Genomic DNA, 20,372 nt, shown 5'->3' with positions numbered 1-20,372 from the left:
TTGGCTTAGGATTGTCTTGGCAATGCGGACTCTTTTTTGGTTCCATATGAAGTTTAAAGTAGTTTTTTCCAATTCTGTGAAGGAAAGTCTTTGGTAGCTTAATGGGGATGGCATTGAATCTATAAATTACCTTGGGCAGTATGGCCAATTTCACGATATTGATTCTTCCTATCCATGAGCATGGAATGATCCTCCATTTGTTTGTGTCTTCTTTTATTTCATTGAGCAGTGGTTTGTAGTTCTCCTTGAAGAGGTCGTTCACATTCCTTGTGAGTTGGATTCCTAGGTATTTTATTCTCTTTGAAGCAATTGTGAATGGGAGTTCACTCATGATTTGTCTCTCTGTTTGTCTGTTATTGGTGTATAGGAATGCTTGTGATTTTTGCACATTAATTTTGTATCCTGAGACTTTGCTGAAGTTGCTTATGAGCTTAAGGAGATTTTGGGCTGAGATGATGGGGTTTTCTAAATATACAATCATGTCATCTGCAAACAGGGACAATTTGACTTCTTCTTTTCCTAATTGAATACCCTTTATTTCTTTCTTTTGCTTGATTGCTGTGGCCAGAACTTCCAAAACTATGTTGAATAGGAGTGGTGAGAGAGGGCATCCCTGTCTTGTGCCAGTTTTCAAGGGGAATGCTTCCAGTTCCTTTATTTCTTTTAAAGAATGAGTTAAAAGAAATAGTTTGTATTTCTTAAGTACTTTATATTGCATCTGAGTATTTTCAAAGAAACTCACTTATGTTGATGGTTGTGTTTCTTAACTTGACAAAGAGCATCTTCATAATATAAATTCCATTTATTATTTCTGATGTGTCTTTTCTTTATATTTTAAATTTCAGCTACAGTAAGTTACTTATAATTCTTCAGTGACACCATGCTATTTAATGAGTATATTCCTTAAAGGTTGTTTCACACACTCTGTATTTGGCAAACTCCTCATCTTTTTTCAAGATCCAGTTTAGATCTATGGTATTCTCTCCTACATAGTCTAAAACAGAGCGGATGACTCCTTTATTTGTTAGTTTTAGGTCTAATACATATTTCTATTTTTGGATTCGTCACTATTAAAATATGTATATCTTGTAGTGAACTGTGTTCGTGGAGGAGAAGGCTGTTAGTGAGAAACTGAATAGCTTTGAAAAGAAGTAGCTTTTTCCTAGGTACATAAGGTAGGGAAATACATTTTAAGTAGAGAGAAAAGTTTCTACAGAAGCACAGAAGTATGAAAATTATGGCATGCCCAAGCATCTTTAGGCTGGAGCATCAAATTTGGTTGATAAAATAATAGATATTAAAGCTTTTAAGGTAACAGCATACTATTTTAAAGTGTACTAAAGAAATAGTGTTTATCACCTCTCCTTAATTTTAATAGCTGGATGAAATTAGGGAATCTGTGAAAGCTGTTTGTGCTGCAGTTTGCTCAGAAGAAAAATGGGAGTGGTAACAGGGCCTACCACACGGGAATTACACAGTGAGCTAGAAGTACATGTTAGCTAATAAGATGATGATGATTATTTTTAGTATTATCTATCTTTACTGACAGACTGAACTCTGTGGCAGCCTTTTTAACCCACCCATCATCAGATGCCTAAAATAGTCAGACAACGTTATAGGTTGTTATGTCATAGGTCATTACATTGATACTTTTGGATTAATTACTGCATGCCTGATTATTACAGAAATCATAAGAAAGTATGTAAGGGATCATTGCGTAAATTTTAAGGAAACATTAAGTTAGCTAAAGAAAAAACATCACATGAAAATATTTGAAATTTATTAATATATTTATAATCATGGCATAAATTTCTTGGAAAAAAGACTTAGAAGCAAGGAAGCAATTTAGGAAGCTATTGTAGAGGTCTGCATGACAGATGATGACAAATCACTTTACGGCAACAGCAATAAATATGCAGAAGAAGAAATATGCTGGAGGACTAAGAGATATGGTGGTTTTCTACATGTGTAATATTTCATGAGGGTCAGCACTTTAGGCTCTGGAATATACTGCCTGGCTTCAAATTCTGTTCTCTTACTAATTCTGTAGTAATTTGTTGTGTTACCTTAGCAAATTACTACATCTCACCTCTCTATGTTTCAGATTCCTTGTCTGTAAAATCAGAATGATATTAACAATTGTCTCCTAAGGCAATCTTAAGGATTAAATGAAATAATGTTTGTTAAATGCTTATTGGAATGCCATATATATAATATAATAGGTGCTTACTTAATATTCACTGCTATCATTATTACCATTATTTGTGGTGAGATAAAGTGGTGGTTCAATTTTAGGTGATTCTAATTTGGTCTGCATATCGTTAATTAAATAAAGCATATAGTGGGCTTGTCATACAATAATTCATTCAACTTTGAATACTTTAAGTTCCACATGTCTAAGCAGATACGTTTGTGGATCTAAAATTAAAGAAAAATGTATGGATGAAAATATATTTATTGGCAGTTGAGACATGTCCATTGAGCAGATGAGAAGGTTACAGACAGAACTTTGACTCAAGGAATACATGAAATGTTTTGATAAAGCAGTATCAGAAAGAATGGAGGAGAAAATGGTACAAAGAAGGTTCACGTATACCAAACGTAACAGACATCAAAAGGAAGAAGTCTGATGTTCGTTTTGAAAATGAGAAGTATATTGAAAAGCTTTACATAGAACAATTCAAAAAGGTTGAGGAGACCCCAGATTGTAGTGCATACAGGAATGAGTGCAAGACTAAGAGATAGCGATAGTAGATACACATTGTTTGTGGTCTCTGATGTTATTATGAATAAAGTAAGCAAAATGTTGGAAGAACAGAGTTATCATTGCCTCTGGGGATGGTTGGCTGCACAAGGTGAAGTCCCAGAATTCTCTCAGATGGATGAGTTCAGCTAGGAATAGGGAGGTCTAGAATTATCCATACCCAACTCAAGGCAGAAAAGCCAAGACAAACAAGTGTAGGAAATCACTGAGCACCCTCGTCTCCATTTCCCACTCCACACCACCTTCCTCACCCTCATCATGAATGGAAACCTGGGAATCATATTATCTCTCACTGAAATAATATTTATTTTTCAGCCCACAGGGAACCCAGACTGGTTGGAGGAGACATTCCCTGTTCTGGACGCGTTGAAGTGAAGCATGGTGACACATGGGGCTCCGTCTGTGATTCGGACTTCTCTCTGGAAGCTGCCAGCGTTCTATGCAGGGAATTACAGTGTGGCACAGTCGTCTCTATCCTGGGGGGAGCTCACTTTGGAGAGGGAAATGGACAGATCTGGGCTGAAGAATTCCAGTGTGAGGGACATGAGTCCCATCTTTCACTCTGCCCAGTAGCACCACGCCCAGAAGGAACTTGTAGCCACAGCAGGGATGTTGGAGTAGTCTGCTCAAGTAAGACCCAGAAAACATCTTTAATTGGTTCTCATACTGTGAAAGGGACAGGGTTAGGGAATCATAGCTTTTTCTAAAGCCCTGTCTCCTTCCAGGGTACACAGAAATTCGCTTGGTGAATGGCAAGACCCCATGTGAGGGCAGAGTGGAGCTCAAAACGCTTGATGCCTGGGGATCCCTCTGCAACTCTCACTGGGACATAGAAGATGCCCACGTTCTTTGCCAGCAGCTTAAATGTGGAGTTGCCCTTTCTACCCCAGGAGGAGCACATTTTGGAAAAGGAAATGGTCAGGTCTGGAGGCATATGTTTCACTGCACTGGGACTGAGCAGCACATGGGAGATTGTCCTGTAACTGCTCTGGGTGCTTCACTATGTCCTTCAGGGCAAGTGGCCTCTGTAATTTGCTCAGGTAAGAGGATGAGGGGCAGCCAGTGATGCGTCTTAAGAGAAGGTGTACATAGGGTTGAAGAACAAAAGTGAAATGCAGTGATCCATTTTGAAGGGTCATGAAAAGAATGAATACTAATTCATGCTTCAGACTGTTGACCTCATTTGTCTTTCAGAGGGTGAGCAAACCTAATTTTGATGGACTTCATAGTTATCCAGTGCTTACTATGTGCCAAGCCCATCTCAAAGCACCTGATTTATTCCAAGCTTGTTGACCATTCACCTTCCCCTCTATCTCTAAGCTATGTTTGTCCTCAACTCATCCATATAACATTTCGTCTGACTCCCCTAGCCTTTTGTATCTTGTATGACTGAGTGCTTTGGTGTTTGCAGGAAACCAGTCCCAAACACTGTCCTCGTGCAATTCATCATCTCTGGGCCCAACAAGGCCTACCATTCCAGAAGAAAGTGCTGTGGCCTGCATAGGTGAGACTCTGTGACAAATCTATGAAAATATTAATAACAAGCGGAATGCTCGTTATTAATATTTTCATTTCTCTTTGCAGAGAGTGGTCAACTTCGCCTGGTAAATGGAGGAGGTCGCTGTGCTGGGAGAGTAGAGATCTATCATGAGGGCTCCTGGGGCACCATCTGTGATGACAGCTGGGACCTAAGTGATGCCCACGTGGTGTGCAGACAGCTGGGCTGTGGAGAGGCCATTAATGCCACTGGTTCTGCTCATTTTGGAGAAGGAACAGGGCCCATCTGGCTGGATGAGATGAAATGCAATGGAAAAGAATCTCGCATTTGGCAGTGCCATTCACATGGCTGGGGGCAGCAAAACTGCAGGCACAAGGAGGATGCAGGAGTTATCTGCTCAGGTAAATTATGCATATTATCTCTGGTCACAATTACATAGAGAAAGGACTGAGAGAGGGTAGTGAGGGGTATTAATCTTAAAGATTTTCCTGAAAAGTAGGTCTAAAAGGAACTATTGTGGGAGTCAGGACAAGAGAAGTCTGGGTTTGATGTGCTGGTGGTACTTCATGAGCAAGGTAGTGTAACACTGTAAAGAGAAAAGACCAGAAATGGTCTTGTATATCATGAAAATGACAACAAAGTTCATAATGAAGGTTTTTAATAAATATATTTTGGGCTGGATATTAGATAGTGATCCAATGGCAACTCTTGATAATTACAGTGTTAATAAACAAGTAGATTTAAAGGGATAAGAAGAAATACATATGTTGCATCATTCTACAGGAAAAAAGATAATTATCATACCCAAGCAATTTTTCATGGCAGATAAATAAGACTTACTTGTCATAGAAACAAAAATTAGCGTGAGGTTACTGCCCTTGCTTTGTATACACGGTGAGTTTTAGAAAGCATTCTGAAGTTTTAAAATGTACTATTTCATAATATATTGGGGGAAGCAGAACTATGATTCAGTAACAAGGAAATGAAAAACTCTGTATCCCAGAAGTGATTTATTCCTATTTTAATGACATAAATCTGGTAGAAGACATGCATAGCAAAACTGTGAAGTGTCAGCAAATGAACTATGTCATTTTGAGAGATGTACACAAAACATTGATTTTAGTGCCTGAGTGTCTAACAATTTTAACTATCAAAGACAGCTGCAAAAAAAAAAAAAAAAGAATATTTTGGGAAAAAATCCAAACTATGTAACTGAAAAGGCTGAGCCTTTGAGTTCTGGAAAGTCCATTAGAATCATTGAGGGCAATCTGAAGAGGTCTCTGAGTCCAAAACCTAAGACTAAAAAAACTGTAATGCATTTATAGAATAAATAAAATATTTTAATAATATCTATGAAATCATCCAGAAGCTACTAACAAATTATTAGTAACTGACATATTGTACTATTGTACCTATTTTTAAAGCCATTCTTACATCAAGGTAAAGGGAAGGAGTCTTTGAATCTTCAGAAAAGATGCAAAACTACTAATTCTATGTTTCACTGCAGAATTCATGTCTCTGAGACTGACCAGTGAAGCCAGCAGAGAGGCCTGTGCAGGGCGTCTAGAAGTTTTTTACAACGGAGCTTGGGGCAGTGTTGGCAGGAGTAGCATGTCTGAAACCACTGTGGGTGTGGTGTGCAGGCAGCTGGGCTGTGCAGACAAAGGGAAAATCAACCCTGCATCTTTCGACAAGGCCATGTCCATTCCCATGTGGGTGGACAATGTTCAGTGTCCAAAAGGACCTGACACGCTGTGGCAGTGCCCATCATCTCCATGGGAGAAGAGACTGGCCAGGCCCTCGGAGGAGACCTGGATCACGTGTGACAGTGAGTATCCATTGACCCATATGAAAATTCCATTCTGCAGTCCCACTATCATCTTTTGATAAGGGACATTGGATTTTATTTTCCTATTCTCACACTGGCTTAAGTTGTTAGATTGAATTAAGCAAGAATGGGTAACTTGTGGGTAATATCTATCCTACCTGGATGGTGTAATTGGTTTTATTTAATTTGGCCTGTAGATATTCAGGATCAGCTTTTATTATTCTAAAGGACATCATACTCCCCATGGTTGGCTTGAAAGATTTATTCAGTTGCTTTCTCTGAGGAGGAGAGAATATGTGATTTAATATTCGACTGTTGAATGGTTTACCTTACCTTCCCATTTTTCTTTCAAATATTATCTTGTTACACTAATATAAGGAGAAAAGCAGTCAGAAATCAGAAAGATCAATTCTGAGGTATTTCCACATTCTACAGGTTTTTTTTTTTTTTTTTTTGTTTGTTTGTTTGTTTCTGAGACTGAGTTTTGCTCTTGTTCCCCAGGCTGGAGTACAATGGTGCGATCTTGGCTCACTGCAACCTCTGCCTTCCAGGTTCAAGCAATTCTCCTGCCTCAGCCTCCCGAGTAGCTGGCTGGGATTACAGGCATGAGCCTCCACACCCAGCTAATTTTGTATTTTTAGTTGAGCCGGGGTTTCCCCAAGTTGGTCAGGCTGGTCTCGAACTCCTGACCTCAGGTGATCTGCCTGCCTTGGCCTCCCAAAGTGCTGGGATTACAGGTGTGAACGACTGTGCCCGGCCTCTACATCTTCTTAAACTGTGAGATTTCTGTCAACCTGCCCATTTCCCAAGATCTTGCCTATTTGAAAGAACTTGACATCACATATTTATAATGTTAACTTTAATCATTTAACATTTGCTGGGTCACATTATGTATATTATGTGCAGGATGAAATATACCTAGTTGGCTGTAATGACAAGTCCTCTTATAAAAGATAAATTTTGTAAAAATGTAAATTTTAAAATGCACATTCAGTAAAATTTTAAATAGTTTTTTTTTTTTTAAGTTTCAAATCTCTCTTTTCACCTGTGAACTCTTGGAAACTTTTGGAAGTCTTAGAAATAAGCTACATGTCTCTGATTTTTCAGACAAGATAAGACTACAAGAAGGACCCACTTCCTGTTCTGGACGTGTGGAGATCTGGCATGGAGGTTCCTGGGGGACAGTGTGTGATGACTCCTGGGACTTGAACGATGCTCAGGTGGTGTGTCAACAACTTGGCTGTGGTCCAGCTTTGAAAGCATTCAAAGAAGCAGAGTTTGGTCAGGGGACTGGACCCATATGGCTCAATGAAGTGAAGTGCAAAGGGAATGAGTCTTCCTTGTGGGATTGTCCTGCCAGACGCTGGGGCCACAGTGAGTGTGGACACAAGGAAGACGCTGCAGTGAATTGCACAGGTGAGTGCCAGAAGCCTGGATTGAGCTTGGAATCTCTGGCAGCAAAGAGGGGTTGGGCAGTGACGTGTGTTGTGTAAAAACCGGACTTATCAACACAGGGATCTGGTGGGGATTGTCATTAGAGAATCATAATGTCTCTACTGAAAGAATGATGAAAACAGTTGTTGTACGTTGGCCTTCACCAAGGAGACACATACAACCTATATCCCCTGTGCAGAGAAAGAAAGACTAGAGGACTCTAGTTTTAGGTGGGAAAGAGTCATTTACTTGGTTGAGAGGTACTAAGGGATCAGACAAGGAAATCAAAATGTTTGTACTATATATCACACAAAGAATTAAGCCTCTCTCTCTCTTTTCTCCCACAGATATTTCAGCGCACAAAACCCCACAAAAAGCCACAACAGGTATATCATGGAGTTTATGACGATGAGACCAATTATCTGCATACATAGAATTTTTCTTGTTTAGAAATTTTAGGTAGAAGTTCTGAGGATTTGATATTTACCTCAGGGATCCTGTATTTGACCTAAGAGAGAGTCAGTAACTAGGGACCTTGGTCTTTTCGATAAAACATGATCATATCTCTTGATATTTACTTTTACTTAGGTCACACATCCCGTCAGTCATCCCTTATTGCAGTCGGAATCCTTGGAGTTGTTCTCTTGGCCATTTTCGTCGCGTTATTCTTGACTCAAAAGCGAAGACAGAGAGAGCGGCTTGCAGGTTTATCTAGGGTTTATCTAGTATGTCTGCAGAATAAGGGGGTTCTTGGGAAGAAAAAAAAATTAGACTCAAGTCTAATGGCCAGATAGACGGAATCTAAAAGAGATTTAAGCAGCTTCTCAAAATAGAGGGAAGGGCCAGGATGGTGGCTCACACCTGTAATCCCTGCACTTTAGGAGGCTGAGGCAGGAGGATCGCTTGAGTTCAGGAGTTCAAGACCAGCCTGGGCAAGAGAGGGAGCTCCAATTTCTACATATTTTTTTCTTTTTTAAAATAGAGGGAATAAGATTTCAGAGGAGAAAAGGGGCTTTAGGTTGCATTGATGATTCCTGTGTTCTATCTACATGCTTAATTGGAGCATTATAGAATTGAAAGTTCGCAATGAGTATGATAGACATTATTTAGGATGACTTTTTTACTTAAACATTTATTTTCTCTTACTATAATCAGTCTCCTTATTACAAATTTTACTGTTCTGTTGAGCAATGTATTAGGCTCTGAAGATACAGACATGGACAATAAATCTTGGTGGAACTTCAAGTCCAGTGGAAGAGATATATATGTAAACAAATATACTACAATGTAGCCATTGTACATTGATAGGAAAAAGGAACAAAAGTGGCATAGAGAAGGGCGTAATTAACTGAAAGGGGAAGGGGATTACTGGAGGCTTCAAAGAGGCTTGGGGGACATATTTCAAACATAGGCGCTCAGAGAATTGGGTGAGGAACATTCTAGAGAAGAGTATATACAAGTGTAGAGAAGCCTAAAGGATGAAGCATTTCATGTTTTTTTCTGAGGGGCAGGGGGAGAAAAAGTTGAGTGCAAGGAGAGAGGCTGCTAAGTCAGAAGAAGAGAAAGGGCACAAATTATGGAGTTCTTATGTTTCACATGAGATTCATAGTCATTAAAGAGTATTATGTAGGGGAGTGAAATGGTCAAGATATCTTTTAGGAAGACCTTTTGGCAACAGGATCTATGAAGATTAAAGGAGGACCACATGACTGACAGGAATGGCATTTTGTAACAGTTGAGGTGAAAAATGAAAAGTACTATAACTACAGTAAGAATGGAGGGGACAAGAAAGACTTTTAAAGATACTTAAGAAAAGCTCCAGTGAGTTATGGAAGACTGCTTACCCAAATTATGGTCCTTGGGTAAAAATAGTGGATTTTTACATTAATACAATGGCAGTGGGGAAGATTTAGCCTCGTGCCTATTTCCTTTGAGTGTGGGGCATTATAAGGGAAGAGCTTGGAAGTAGAATGGGATAGAAACAATAGCATGGATAAGGACGAGGTATGTTTGCAGCGCTGGGAAAAAGCACACATACAGGAAGGGAAGCTGATCCCTAACCTAGGATCTCTGTTTTCAGTTTCCTCAAGAGGAGAGAACTTAGTCCACCAAATTCAATACAGGGAGATGAATTCTTGCCTGAATGCAGATGATCTGGACCTAATGAATTCCTCAGGTCTGTGGGGTTCTTGGCGGGTCTATTGCCCAGGGGTTCAGATCAGGGGCTGCAATTGAGGCAGACATTTTACTTTGATAAACAGCTAAAAAATTCTAAAAATGTAATAGGAAGCTTAGATGCATATAATGGACAAGAATGACTGAAAATTATTCCTGGAGAACATCAAAATTGCAATCATAGGGAGGCCTTTAGCTTAAGAGATCTGTGATTATTCCTGATAGAGGTAGGGAAAGAACCATGCAGCGGAATATTATGACTTGGACCTCATTTTATTATAACAGAAATTAATCTTATGAAAGACTGTCATAAGTGTTCACAGTTTAACTTTTTTCTTTAAATAAATTTTGTTGTGTATATTTAAGGCATACAACATGATTTTATGGGATATATATAGATAGTAAAAAGCTTACTAAAGCAAAGCAAATTAACACATCCATCATCTGACATAGTAACCCTTTTTTGTGTTGTTCTTGTGGCAAGAGCAGCTAAAACCTACTCACTTAACATGAATCCTATATACGGTACAATTTTATTACCTGTAATCCTATTGTTGTAAATTAGACCTCTAGACTCGTTCATCCTACATAGCTGCTACTTTGTATCTTCTGACCTACGTATGTCTTTCTCAGTTTCTTCCATTCCATTTCCATTTCCTGTCACTTTTTTTCTCTACCTTGATATTTATCATATTTTTCCCTGAAAGTCGAAAACCTTAAACTTTCCATATCTTTATTGCATGAGAAGCCATCAAAATCCACAGGACTAGCCTTATTTCTCATCACATCATGCCGTTGTGTCCTTGAACTTCTGTTTAGCACCAGTGCACTAATTGTGCCTCTGGGGCAGGATAACTTTACTGGGTTGGAAAAAATATCCCAAAAACTATTGTCTTTATCCATGAAGGGTCCCTGACCTTCTGAGAGGGGCCTGCCTCACTTCTTCAATCCAAAGAATTATGCATCTGCCACTGTGTCAGGGAATATATTTAAGGTATAAGAAACATGTACTGTGTCAGGAAACATATTTAAGGAATAGAAAAGACTTTCTCTGCCCCGTGAATCACCCATGCTTGCCTTCCTAGTTATGGGTAGTGTTTTCAATTGCTCAAAGAGCCTCACAGTTACGTGAGGAGAGGTCTGGTTTATTTCCCAGTAATTATTTTCTTCCTTTCAGAAAATTCCAATGAGTCAGCTGATTTCAATGCTGCTGAACTAATTTCTGTGTCTAAATTTCTTCCTATTTCTGGAACGGAAAAGGAGGCCATTCTGAGGCACACTGAAAAGGAAAATGGGAATTTATAACCCAGTGAGGTGAGTGATGAGAATTTATCAGTCATTGTTCAAAACAGCTACATTCCTTTTGAGGATTGAGAGCTCTTCTGCCATTAGAAAGAAAGAATGTAATATACATATTTTATATGCTTATGTGCATATGTTTGTATATATATATCTATATTGAGAATATGTAAAAGCTTATAAATATGACTGATTCATCTCTTAATTATACACACACATATATAGTAAGAAATAATAACAACACATCCATGGAGCTAAGGAGAAACTGAGTAAACAAATATAAATTAATCTTTTGAAGACATTACATGTATCATTTCAGGAAAAAGATAAGACATATTATACATCTGCATTGTATAATACATGCTATGGTAAAGACTGTACAAGACACTACAAGAATACAGAAAGTTTGCCTAAGAAACTTTGGGGTTGTTGTAAGGTGATGTGATATTGAAGGTAAACTTTAAAAATGACTGAAAAATAGACAGTTCCAAAGAAAGTTCACAATATGTGCAAACTAGAGGCAGAAAAAAGAACCATGCCTTTACGGAACTATTAGAAGTTTCTTATTCAAAAACATATATTGAACATATTTATGGTAACAAGTAGTACCTCGAGCACTGAAGATACAGAGATAAAAGATACCATTGGCAAAGACATGATTGTTTAATAAAAGATGTCATAGTCTATAGGTGGCAATATGAAGAGGCCATATAGAGAGAAGCAAGGTGGTTAGAATCTAAGCTGAAAAGGCTGCATAGAGCCCTGTAATGAATGGTCTTACCTGCTATACTTCATGTTCATCTTTCATTTGGGGGTCTGTTGAAGAGGTGATGATGAGCTTTGAAAGTTTCAGATGAGAGAAGATGATTAGAATTGCATTTTCACAACTTGCTTTCATGAGAAAACATAAAAAAAATTTCAAATGTGAACAAGATGTATAGTTAAGCTACACATCAAGAGAAAAAGTTTGTGAAATGAGTTACTAGATACATTTTCTGTTTCTAAAACAATTTGGGGAAGACTATATCTAGAAATGAAATGTAGAAAAAGTTTTTTTATAGAAATATTATATATTATATATATGAAATATAGATTGAGACAAAGGATAAGAGTTGGAATTCTTAAAGCAAATGAAATGTAAATTGTGAATATCTATAAAATGCACAGCTGATTTTACATACTATATATACACACATAGATACATGGAGTTCTTATAAACTGTACAGAGCGCAAAAGGGTTAATATATGTGAATGTAAATTGTGTGTATGTATGTGTATGTGTAACGTCCAATAGATAATTGGGCAAAGCTATGAAAAGACAATTCAGACAAAATGAATTTCAAATGACGGACATTTTTAAATGTCTGGAGGATTGAAATTATAATTAACAATGAGGTATCACTTTATACAAATCAGACTAACAAAAATTTGAAATACCATCAATATTTATTACTGGCTGGAATACAGAGAAAAAGGCCATTTCAAACACTGCTCTTGGAAGTGTGAGATATGGTAGGTAGCCTTTGGAGAAAGCAATCTGGCAACTTCTATTAAAAATTATTTTCAAAGATTCACAGAGCCTTTGACCCAACAATTCTATCCCTGAGAATTTCTTCCATACCAATAAAGTCACTAGTATGTAATGAGAAATACACAAAGATTCCTTTTTGCAATGTTGTTGAAAGTGGCAAAAAACTAGAAACAAAGTGAATGCCAGTTGACGGAGTAGTGGCTGGAAATATTATGGTTTAGACAACTAAAAAATAAAAAATCATGTATAAAATATAATAATATGATTCCATTTATGTATTCGCTATAATGAAATATAATGTTTACATCTATAAAATTATGCATTTGTATGTGCATAAAGAAGCTAAAAATTCTAGTGTTGTAAACTGAGAACCATGAATAATATTTGATTTATAATCTGAAGCATATGAATGTTTTCTGATGTGATAAATAATAATTGAACTACTTTTCCCTTAAAGGGTAATCACCACTGAATAACTGCTTCAGAATCACATGAGGGTGCTTTTAAAAAATGATGATTCTTTTTTTTTTTTTTTAAATCTTTAAGTTCTGGGATACATGTGTTGAACGTGCAGGTTTGTTACATAGGTATACACGTGTCATGGTGGTTTGTTGCACCTATCAACCCGCCATCTAGGTTTTAAGCCCTGCATGCATTAGGGGCTTAAATTTGTCTTAATGCTCTCCCTCCCTTTGCCTCCTACCCCCCGGCAGGCCCTGGTGTGTGATGTTCCCCTCCCTGTGTCCACGTGTTCTCATTGTTCAACTCCAACTTATGAGTGAGAACATGCTGTTTTGGTTTTCTGTTCCTGTGTTAGTTTGCTGAGAATGATGGTTTCCAGCTTCATCCATATCCCTGCAAAAGACATGAACTCATTCTTTTTTTATGGCTGCATAGTATTCCATGGTGTATATGTACCACGTTTTCTTTATCCAGTCTATCATTGATGGGCATTTAAGTTGGTTCCATGTCTTTGCTATTGCAAATAGTGCTGCAATAAACATACGTGTGCTTGTGTCTTTATAGTAGAATGATTTATAATCCTTCGGGTGTATACCCAGTAATGGGATTGCTGGGTCAAATGGTATTTCTGGTTCTAGATCCCTGAGGAATTGCTACATTGTCTTCCACAATAGTTGAACTAATTTACACTCCCACCAACACTGTAAAAGCATTTCTATTTCTCCACATCCTCTCCAGCATCTGTTGTTTCCTGACTTTTTAATGATCACCATTCTAACTGGCATGAAATGGTATCTCATTGTGGTTTTGGTTTGCATTTCTCTAATGACCAGTGATGATGAGCTTTTCGTCATGTTCATTGGCCACATAAATGTCTTCTTTTGAGAAGTGTCTGTTCATATCCTTTGCCTACTTTTTGATGGGGTTGTTTGTGTTTTTCTTGTAGATTTGTTAAAGTTCCTTGTAGATTCTGGATATTAGCTCTTTGTCAGATGCATAGATTGCAAAAGTTTTCTCCCATTCTGTAGGTTGCCTGTTCACCCTAAATGATAGTTTCTTTTGCTGTGTAGAAGCTCCTTAGTTTAATTAGATCCCATTTGTCAATTCTTGGCTTTTGTTGCAATTGCTTTTGGTGTTTTAGTTATGAAGTCTTTGCCCATGCCTATGTACTGAATGTTACTGCCTAGGTTTTCTTCTAGGGTTTTTATGGTTTTAGGTCTTATGTTTAAGTCTTTAATCCATCTTGAGTTAATTTTTGTATAAAGTGTAAGGAAGTGGTCCAATTTCTGTTTTCTGCATATGGTTAGCCAATTTTCTCAGCACCATTTATTAAATAGGGAATCCTTTCCCCATTGCTTGTTTTTGGCAGGTTTATTGAAGATCAGATGGTTGTAGAGGTGTGGTGTTACTTCTGAGGCCTCTGTTCTTTTCCATTGGTTTATATATCCATTTTGGTACCAGTACTATGCTGTTCTGATAACTGTAGCCTTGTAGTATAGTTTGAAGTCAGATAGCTTGATGCTTCCAACTTTGTTCTTTTTGCTTAGGATTGTCTTGGCTATATAGGCTCTATTTTGGTTCCATATCAAATTTAAAGTAGTTTTTTCCAATTCTGTAAAGAAAGTTGATGGTAGCTTGATGGGAATAGCATTGAATCTATAAATAACTTTGGGCAGTATGGCCGTTTTCACAATATTGATTCTTCCTATCTATGAGCATGGAATGTTTTTCCATTTGTTTGTGTCCTCTTTTCTTTCCTTGAGCTCTGGTTTGTAGTTCTCCTTGAAGAGGTCCTTCACATCCCTTATAAGTTGTATTCCTAGGTATTTTATTCTCTTTGTAGGAATTGTGAATGGGAGTTCACTAATGATTTGGCTCTCTGCTGGTCTATTATTGGTGTATAGGAATGCTTGTGATTTTTGCACATTGATTTTGTATCCTGAGACTCTGCTGAAGTTGCTTATCTGCTTAAGGAGTTTTTCGGCTGAGATGATGCGGTTTTCTAAATATACACTTGTGTCGTCTGCAACAAGAGATCATTTGAGTTCTTCTTCCTGTTTGAATATGCTTTATTTCTTTCTCTTGCCTGATTGCCCTGGCCAGAACTTCCAATACTCTGTTGAATAGGAGTGGTGAGAGAAGACATCCTTGTCTTGTGCTGGCTTTCAAAAGGAAAGCTTCTAGGTTTTGCCCATTCAGTATGATATTGGCTATGGGTTTGTCATAAATAGCTTATTATTTTGAGATATGTTTCATCAATACCCAGTGTATTGAGAGTTTTTAGCATGAAGCATGTTGAATTTTATTGAAGGCCTTTTCTGCATCTATTGAGATAATCATTTAGTTTTTGTGATTGGTTCTGTTTATATGATGGATTACATTTATTGATTTGCATATGTTGAATCAGCCTTACATCCAGGGATGAAGCCAACTTGATTGTGGTGGATAAGCTTTTTAATGTACTGCTGGATTTGGTTTGCCAGCATTTGATTGAGGATTTTTGCATCAATGTTCATCAGGGATATTGGCCTGGTATTTTCTTTTCTATGTTGTGTCTCTACCAGGTTTTGGTATTAGGATGATGTTGGCCTCATAAAATGAGTTAGGGAGGAGTCTCTCTTTTTCTATTATTTGGGATAGTTTCAGAAGGAATGGTATTAGTTCTTAGCTCATCTTTGTACCTCTGATAGAATTCGGCTTTGAATTCATCTGGTCATTTTTTTTTTTTTTTTTGGTTGGTAAGCTATTAATTACTGCCTCAATTTCATGACTTGTTATTGGTCTATTCAGATTCGACTTCTTCCTCATTTAGTCTTGGGAGGGTGTATGTGTCCAGGAATGTGTCCATTTCTTTTAGATTTTCTAGTTTATTTGTTTAGAGGTGTTTGCATTTCTGTGGGATCAGCGGTGATATCTCCTCTATCATTTTTTATTATATTTATTTGATTCTTCTCTCTTTTCTTCTTTATTAGTCTGGCTAGTGATCTGTCTATTCTGTTGATCTTTTCAAAAAACCAGTTCCTGGATTGATTGATTTTGAAGAGTTTTCATATCTCTATCCTTCAGTTTTGTTCTGATCTTAGTTATTTCTTGTCTTCTGCTAGCTTTTGAATTTGTTTGCTCTTACTTCTCTAGTTCTTTTAGTTGTGATGTTAGGGTGTTGATTCTAGATATTTCCCACTTTTGGATGTGGGCATTTAGTGCTATACATTTCCCTCTTAACACTGCTTTAGCTGTGTCCCAGAGATTTTTGTATGTTGTGTCTTTATTCTCATTGGTTTCAAAGAACTTCATTATTTCTGCTGTAATTTCGTTACTTATTCAGTAGTCATTCAGGAGCAGGTTGTTCAGTTGCCATGTAGTTGTAAGGTTTTGAGTGAGTTTCTTAATCTTGAGTTCTACTTTGATTGTACTGTGGTTTGTGAGACTGTTTGTTATGATTTACATTCTTTTGTACTTGCTGAGGAGTGTTTTATTTCCAATTATGAGGTCAATTTTAAAACAAGTGCTATGCGGTGCTGAGAAGAATGTATATTCTGTTGATTTGGAGTGGAGAGTTCTGTCAATGTCTATTAGGTCCATTTGGTCCAGAGCTGTGTTCAAGTTCTGAATATCCTTGTTAATTTTCTGTCTCATTGATCTGTCTAATATTAGACAACGGGGTGTTAAAGTCTCCCACTACTATTGTATGGGAGTCTAAGTCTATTTATAGGTCTCTAAGAACTTGTTTTATGAACCTGGGTGCTCCTGTATTGGGTGCAGATATATTTAATATAGTTAGCTCTTCTTGTTGCATTGATCCCTTTACCATTATGTAATGCCCTTCTGTGTCTTTTTTTATCTTTATTGGCTTAAAGTCAGTTTTATCACAGACTAGAATTGCAACCCTTTTTTCTTTTTTTCTTTTTTTTTTTGCTTTCCATTTGCTTGTTATGTTTTCCTCCATCCCTTTATTTTGAGCCTATGTGTGTCTTGCACATGAGGTGGGTCTCCTGAATACAGCAAACCAATGGATCTTGACTCTTTATCCAATTTGTCAGTCTGTGTGTTTTAATCGGGGGCATTTCACCCACTTACATTTAAGGTTAATATTGTTATGTGTGAATTTGATCCTGTCATCATGATGCTAACTGGTTATTTTGCACATTAATTGATGCGGTTTCTTCATAGTGTCATTGGTCTTTATATTTTGGTGTGTTTTTACAATGGCTGGTACTGGTTTTTCCTTTCCATATTTAGTACTTCCTTCAGGAGCTCTTGTAAGGCAGGCCTGGTGGTGACAAAATCCCTCAGCATTTGCTTTTCTGTAAAGGATCTTATTTATCCTTCACTCATGAAGCTTAGCTTGGCTGAATATGAAATTCTGGGTAAAATTACTCCCTTTATGAATGTTAAATATTGGCCCCACTCTCTTCTGGCTTGTATGGTGTCTGGAGAAAGATCCACTGTTAGTCTGATGGGCTGCCCTTTGTAGGTAACCTGACCTTTCTCTCTGGTGTCCTTAATATTTTTTCATTCATTTCAACCTTGGCGAAACTGAAGATTATGTGTCTTGGGGTTGCTCCTCTCAAGGAGTATTTTAGTGGTGTTCCCTGTATTTCCTGAATTTGAATGTTGGCCTGTCTTGCTAGGTTGGGGAAGTTCTCCTGGATAATATCCTGAAGAGTGTTTTCCAACTTGGTTCCGTTCTCCCCATCACTTTCACGTGCACCAATCAATCATAGGTTTGGTCTTTTCACATAGTCCCATATTTCTTGGAGGCCTTGTTTGTTCCTTTTCATTCTTTTTTCCTCCAATNGGTGGTGACAAAATCCCTCAGCATTTGCTTTTCTGTAAAGGATCTTATTTATCCTTCACTCATGAAGCTTAGCTTGGCTGAATATGAAATTCTGGGTAAAATTACTCCCTTTATGAATGTTAAATATTGGCCCCCACTCTCTTCTGGCTTGTATGGTGTCTGGAGAAAGATCCACTGTTAGTCTGATGGGCTGCCCTTTGTAGGTAACCTGACCTTTCTCTCTGGTGTCCTTAATATTTTTTCATTCATTTCAACCTTGGCGAAACTGAAGATTATGTGTCTTGGGGTTGCTCCTCTCAAGGAGTATTTTAGTGGTGTTCCCTGTATTTCCTGAATTTGAATGTTGGCCTGTCTTGCTAGGTTGGGGAAGTTCTCCTGGATAATATCCTGAAGAGTGTTTTCCAACTTGGTTCCGTTCTCCCCATCACTTTCACGTGCACCAATCAATCATAGGTTTGGTCTTTTCACATAGTCCCATATTTCTTGGAGGCCTTGTTTGTTCCTTTTCATTCTTTTTTCCTCCAATCTTGTCTTCATTCCTTTTTTCAGTAAGTTGATCTTCAATTACTGTTATCCTTTCTTCCGCTTGATTGATCTGGCTATTGATACTTCTGTATGCTTCATGAAGTTCTCATGCTGTGTTTTTCACCTCCATCAGGTCATTTATGTTCTCTAAACTGGTTATTCTAGTTAGCAGTTCCTGTAACCTTTTATCAAGGTTCTTAGCTTCCTTGCATTGGGTTAGAACATGCTCCTTTAGCTCAGACAAGTCTGTTAGTATCCACCTTCTGAAGCCTACTTCTGTCAGTTCGTCAAACTCATTATCTGTCCAGTTTTGTGCCCTTGCTGGAGAGGAGTTGTTATCATTTAAAGGAGAAGAGCCATTCTGGTTTTTGGAATTTTCAGCATTTATGCACTGGTTTTTCTTTCTTCATTGATTTATCTACCTTTGATATTTGAGGCTGATGACCTTTGTTGGGGTTTTGTGTGGGGGTCCTTTTGGTTGATGTTGATGTTACTGATTTCTGTTTGTTAATTTTTCTTATAACAGAGTCAGGCCCCTCTTCTGTAGTTCTACTGCAGTTTGCTGGAAGTCCACTCCAGACCCTGTTTGCCTGGATATTACCAGTGAAGGCTGCAGAACAGCAAAGATTGCTGCTTTCTCCTTCCTTTGGAAGTTTTGTCCCAGAGGGGTACTGGCCTCATGCCAGCCAGAGCTCTCCTGTATGAGGTGTCTGTTGACCCCTGCTCAGAGGTCTCTCCCAGTCAGGAGGCATGGGGGTCAGGGACCCACTTGAGGAGGCAGTCTGTCCCTTAGCAGAGCTCATGTGTTGTGCTGGGAGAATTCTCCTTGTCAGGATTTGCTGCTCTCTTCAGAGCCAGAAGACAGGAATGTTTAAGTCCGCTGAAGCTGCACCCACAGTCGCCCCTTCCCCCAGGTGCTCTATCCCAGGGAGATGGGAGTTTTATCTATAAGCCCCTGACTGGGACTGCTGCCTTTCTTTTAGAGATGCCCTGCCCAGAGAGGAGGAATCTAGAGAGGCATTCTGGCCACGGCCTCTTTGCCCTCTTTAGCACTGTCAGTGGAAAACTGCCTACTCAAGTCTCAGTAATGGCAGATGTCCCTCCCCTGACCAAGCTTGATTGTCTGAGGTCTACTTCAGACTGCAGTGCTAGCATCGAGAATTTCAAGCCAGTGGTTCATGGCTTGCTGTGCTCTGTGGGAGTGGGACCCGCTGAGTGAGACCACTTGGCTCCCTTGCTTCAGCCCCCTTTCCACGGGAGCAAACGGTTCTGTCTCCCTGGGGTTCCAGGCGCCACTCAGTTGGAAAGGCAGAAACCATCCGACTTCTGCATTGTTCTCACTGGGAGCTGCAGACTGGAGCTGTTCCTATTCAACCATCTTGCCAGCTTCTAAAAATGACATTTCTTAATTTTACTGTATTTCCATGGAATAAAAGTAATTCTTACACACACTGAAGTTCAAAAAAAATAACATTTAAAATTTCTGCTCAGGAAAGTAGTATAATTTTTAACACAAGTCAGTTTGTCTCTGTGTTATAATGTAATGAATTCTTATATGCATATGAAGAGGAAAATGACAATTTTCTATTTATGGTTTTGGTTCAGCCTTGAAGATACCTTGATGAAGACCTGGACTATTCAATGGAGCAGAAATTCACCTCCCTCACTGACTATTACAGTTGCATTTTTATGGAGTTCTTCTTCTCCTAGTATTCCTAAGACTGCTGCTGACTTTATAAAAATTAAGTTTGTGAATGTGACTACTTAATAGTGTATATGAGACTTTCAAGGGAATTAAATAAGTAAATAAATAAGAATATTACTGATTTGAATTTGCTTTAATTACTTGTCCTTAATTCTATTAATTTCTAAATGAGCTTCCTAATTTTTTGTAGAGTTTCCTAGGCGTATTATAATGTGTTTTATTTGACAGTGTTTCAGTTTTCATATAGAGTACTATATATATTTTTTCTTATTTGGTTTGAATAATTTTCTATTACCAAATAAAATAAGTTTATTTTACTTTAGTTTTCTAATAAAGGGAAAGTTAACGGTATT

At 38.1% G+C, this 20,372-nt stretch overlaps 1 protein-coding gene across 5 annotated transcripts in view; it reads left to right on the top strand.

Annotated features, from left to right (window-relative positions):
• CD163 (CD163 molecule) overlaps window positions 1-20,140 on the top strand; it is a 36,357-nt gene extending 16,217 nt beyond the window's left edge. The window contains exons 7-17 of one of the 5 annotated variants that reach the window (XM_017891870.1): window positions 3,080-3,394; window positions 3,490-3,804; window positions 4,176-4,268; window positions 4,349-4,663; window positions 5,770-6,090; window positions 7,198-7,506; window positions 7,872-7,910; window positions 8,113-8,229; window positions 9,605-9,700; window positions 10,960-11,013; window positions 19,920-20,140. In XM_017891870.1, the coding sequence (XP_017747359.1) occupies window positions 3,080-3,394; window positions 3,490-3,804; window positions 4,176-4,268; window positions 4,349-4,663; window positions 5,770-6,090; window positions 7,198-7,506; window positions 7,872-7,910; window positions 8,113-8,229; window positions 9,605-9,700; window positions 10,960-10,982 (1,943 nt within the window). In that variant the 3' untranslated portion in view covers window positions 10,983-11,013; window positions 19,920-20,140. Of the gene's footprint in view, window positions 1-3,079; window positions 3,395-3,489; window positions 3,805-4,175; window positions 4,269-4,348; window positions 4,664-5,769; window positions 6,091-7,197; window positions 7,507-7,871; window positions 7,911-8,112; window positions 8,250-9,604; window positions 9,701-10,876; window positions 11,014-19,919 lie in introns of those variants that run through there. The other 4 variants (XM_017891869.1, XR_001889154.1, XR_001889155.1 and 1 more) reach the window with 4 other exon arrangements.
• The last annotated feature ends 232 nt before the right edge of the window (window positions 20,141-20,372 follow it).

This window comes from Rhinopithecus bieti, unplaced genomic scaffold (assembly GCF_001698545.2).
Source record: "Rhinopithecus bieti isolate Rb0 unplaced genomic scaffold, ASM169854v2 scaffold_21022, whole genome shotgun sequence".
NCBI lineage: Eukaryota > Metazoa > Chordata > Mammalia > Primates > Cercopithecidae > Rhinopithecus > Rhinopithecus bieti.
This window is presented reverse-complemented; position numbering and strand designations above follow the sequence as displayed.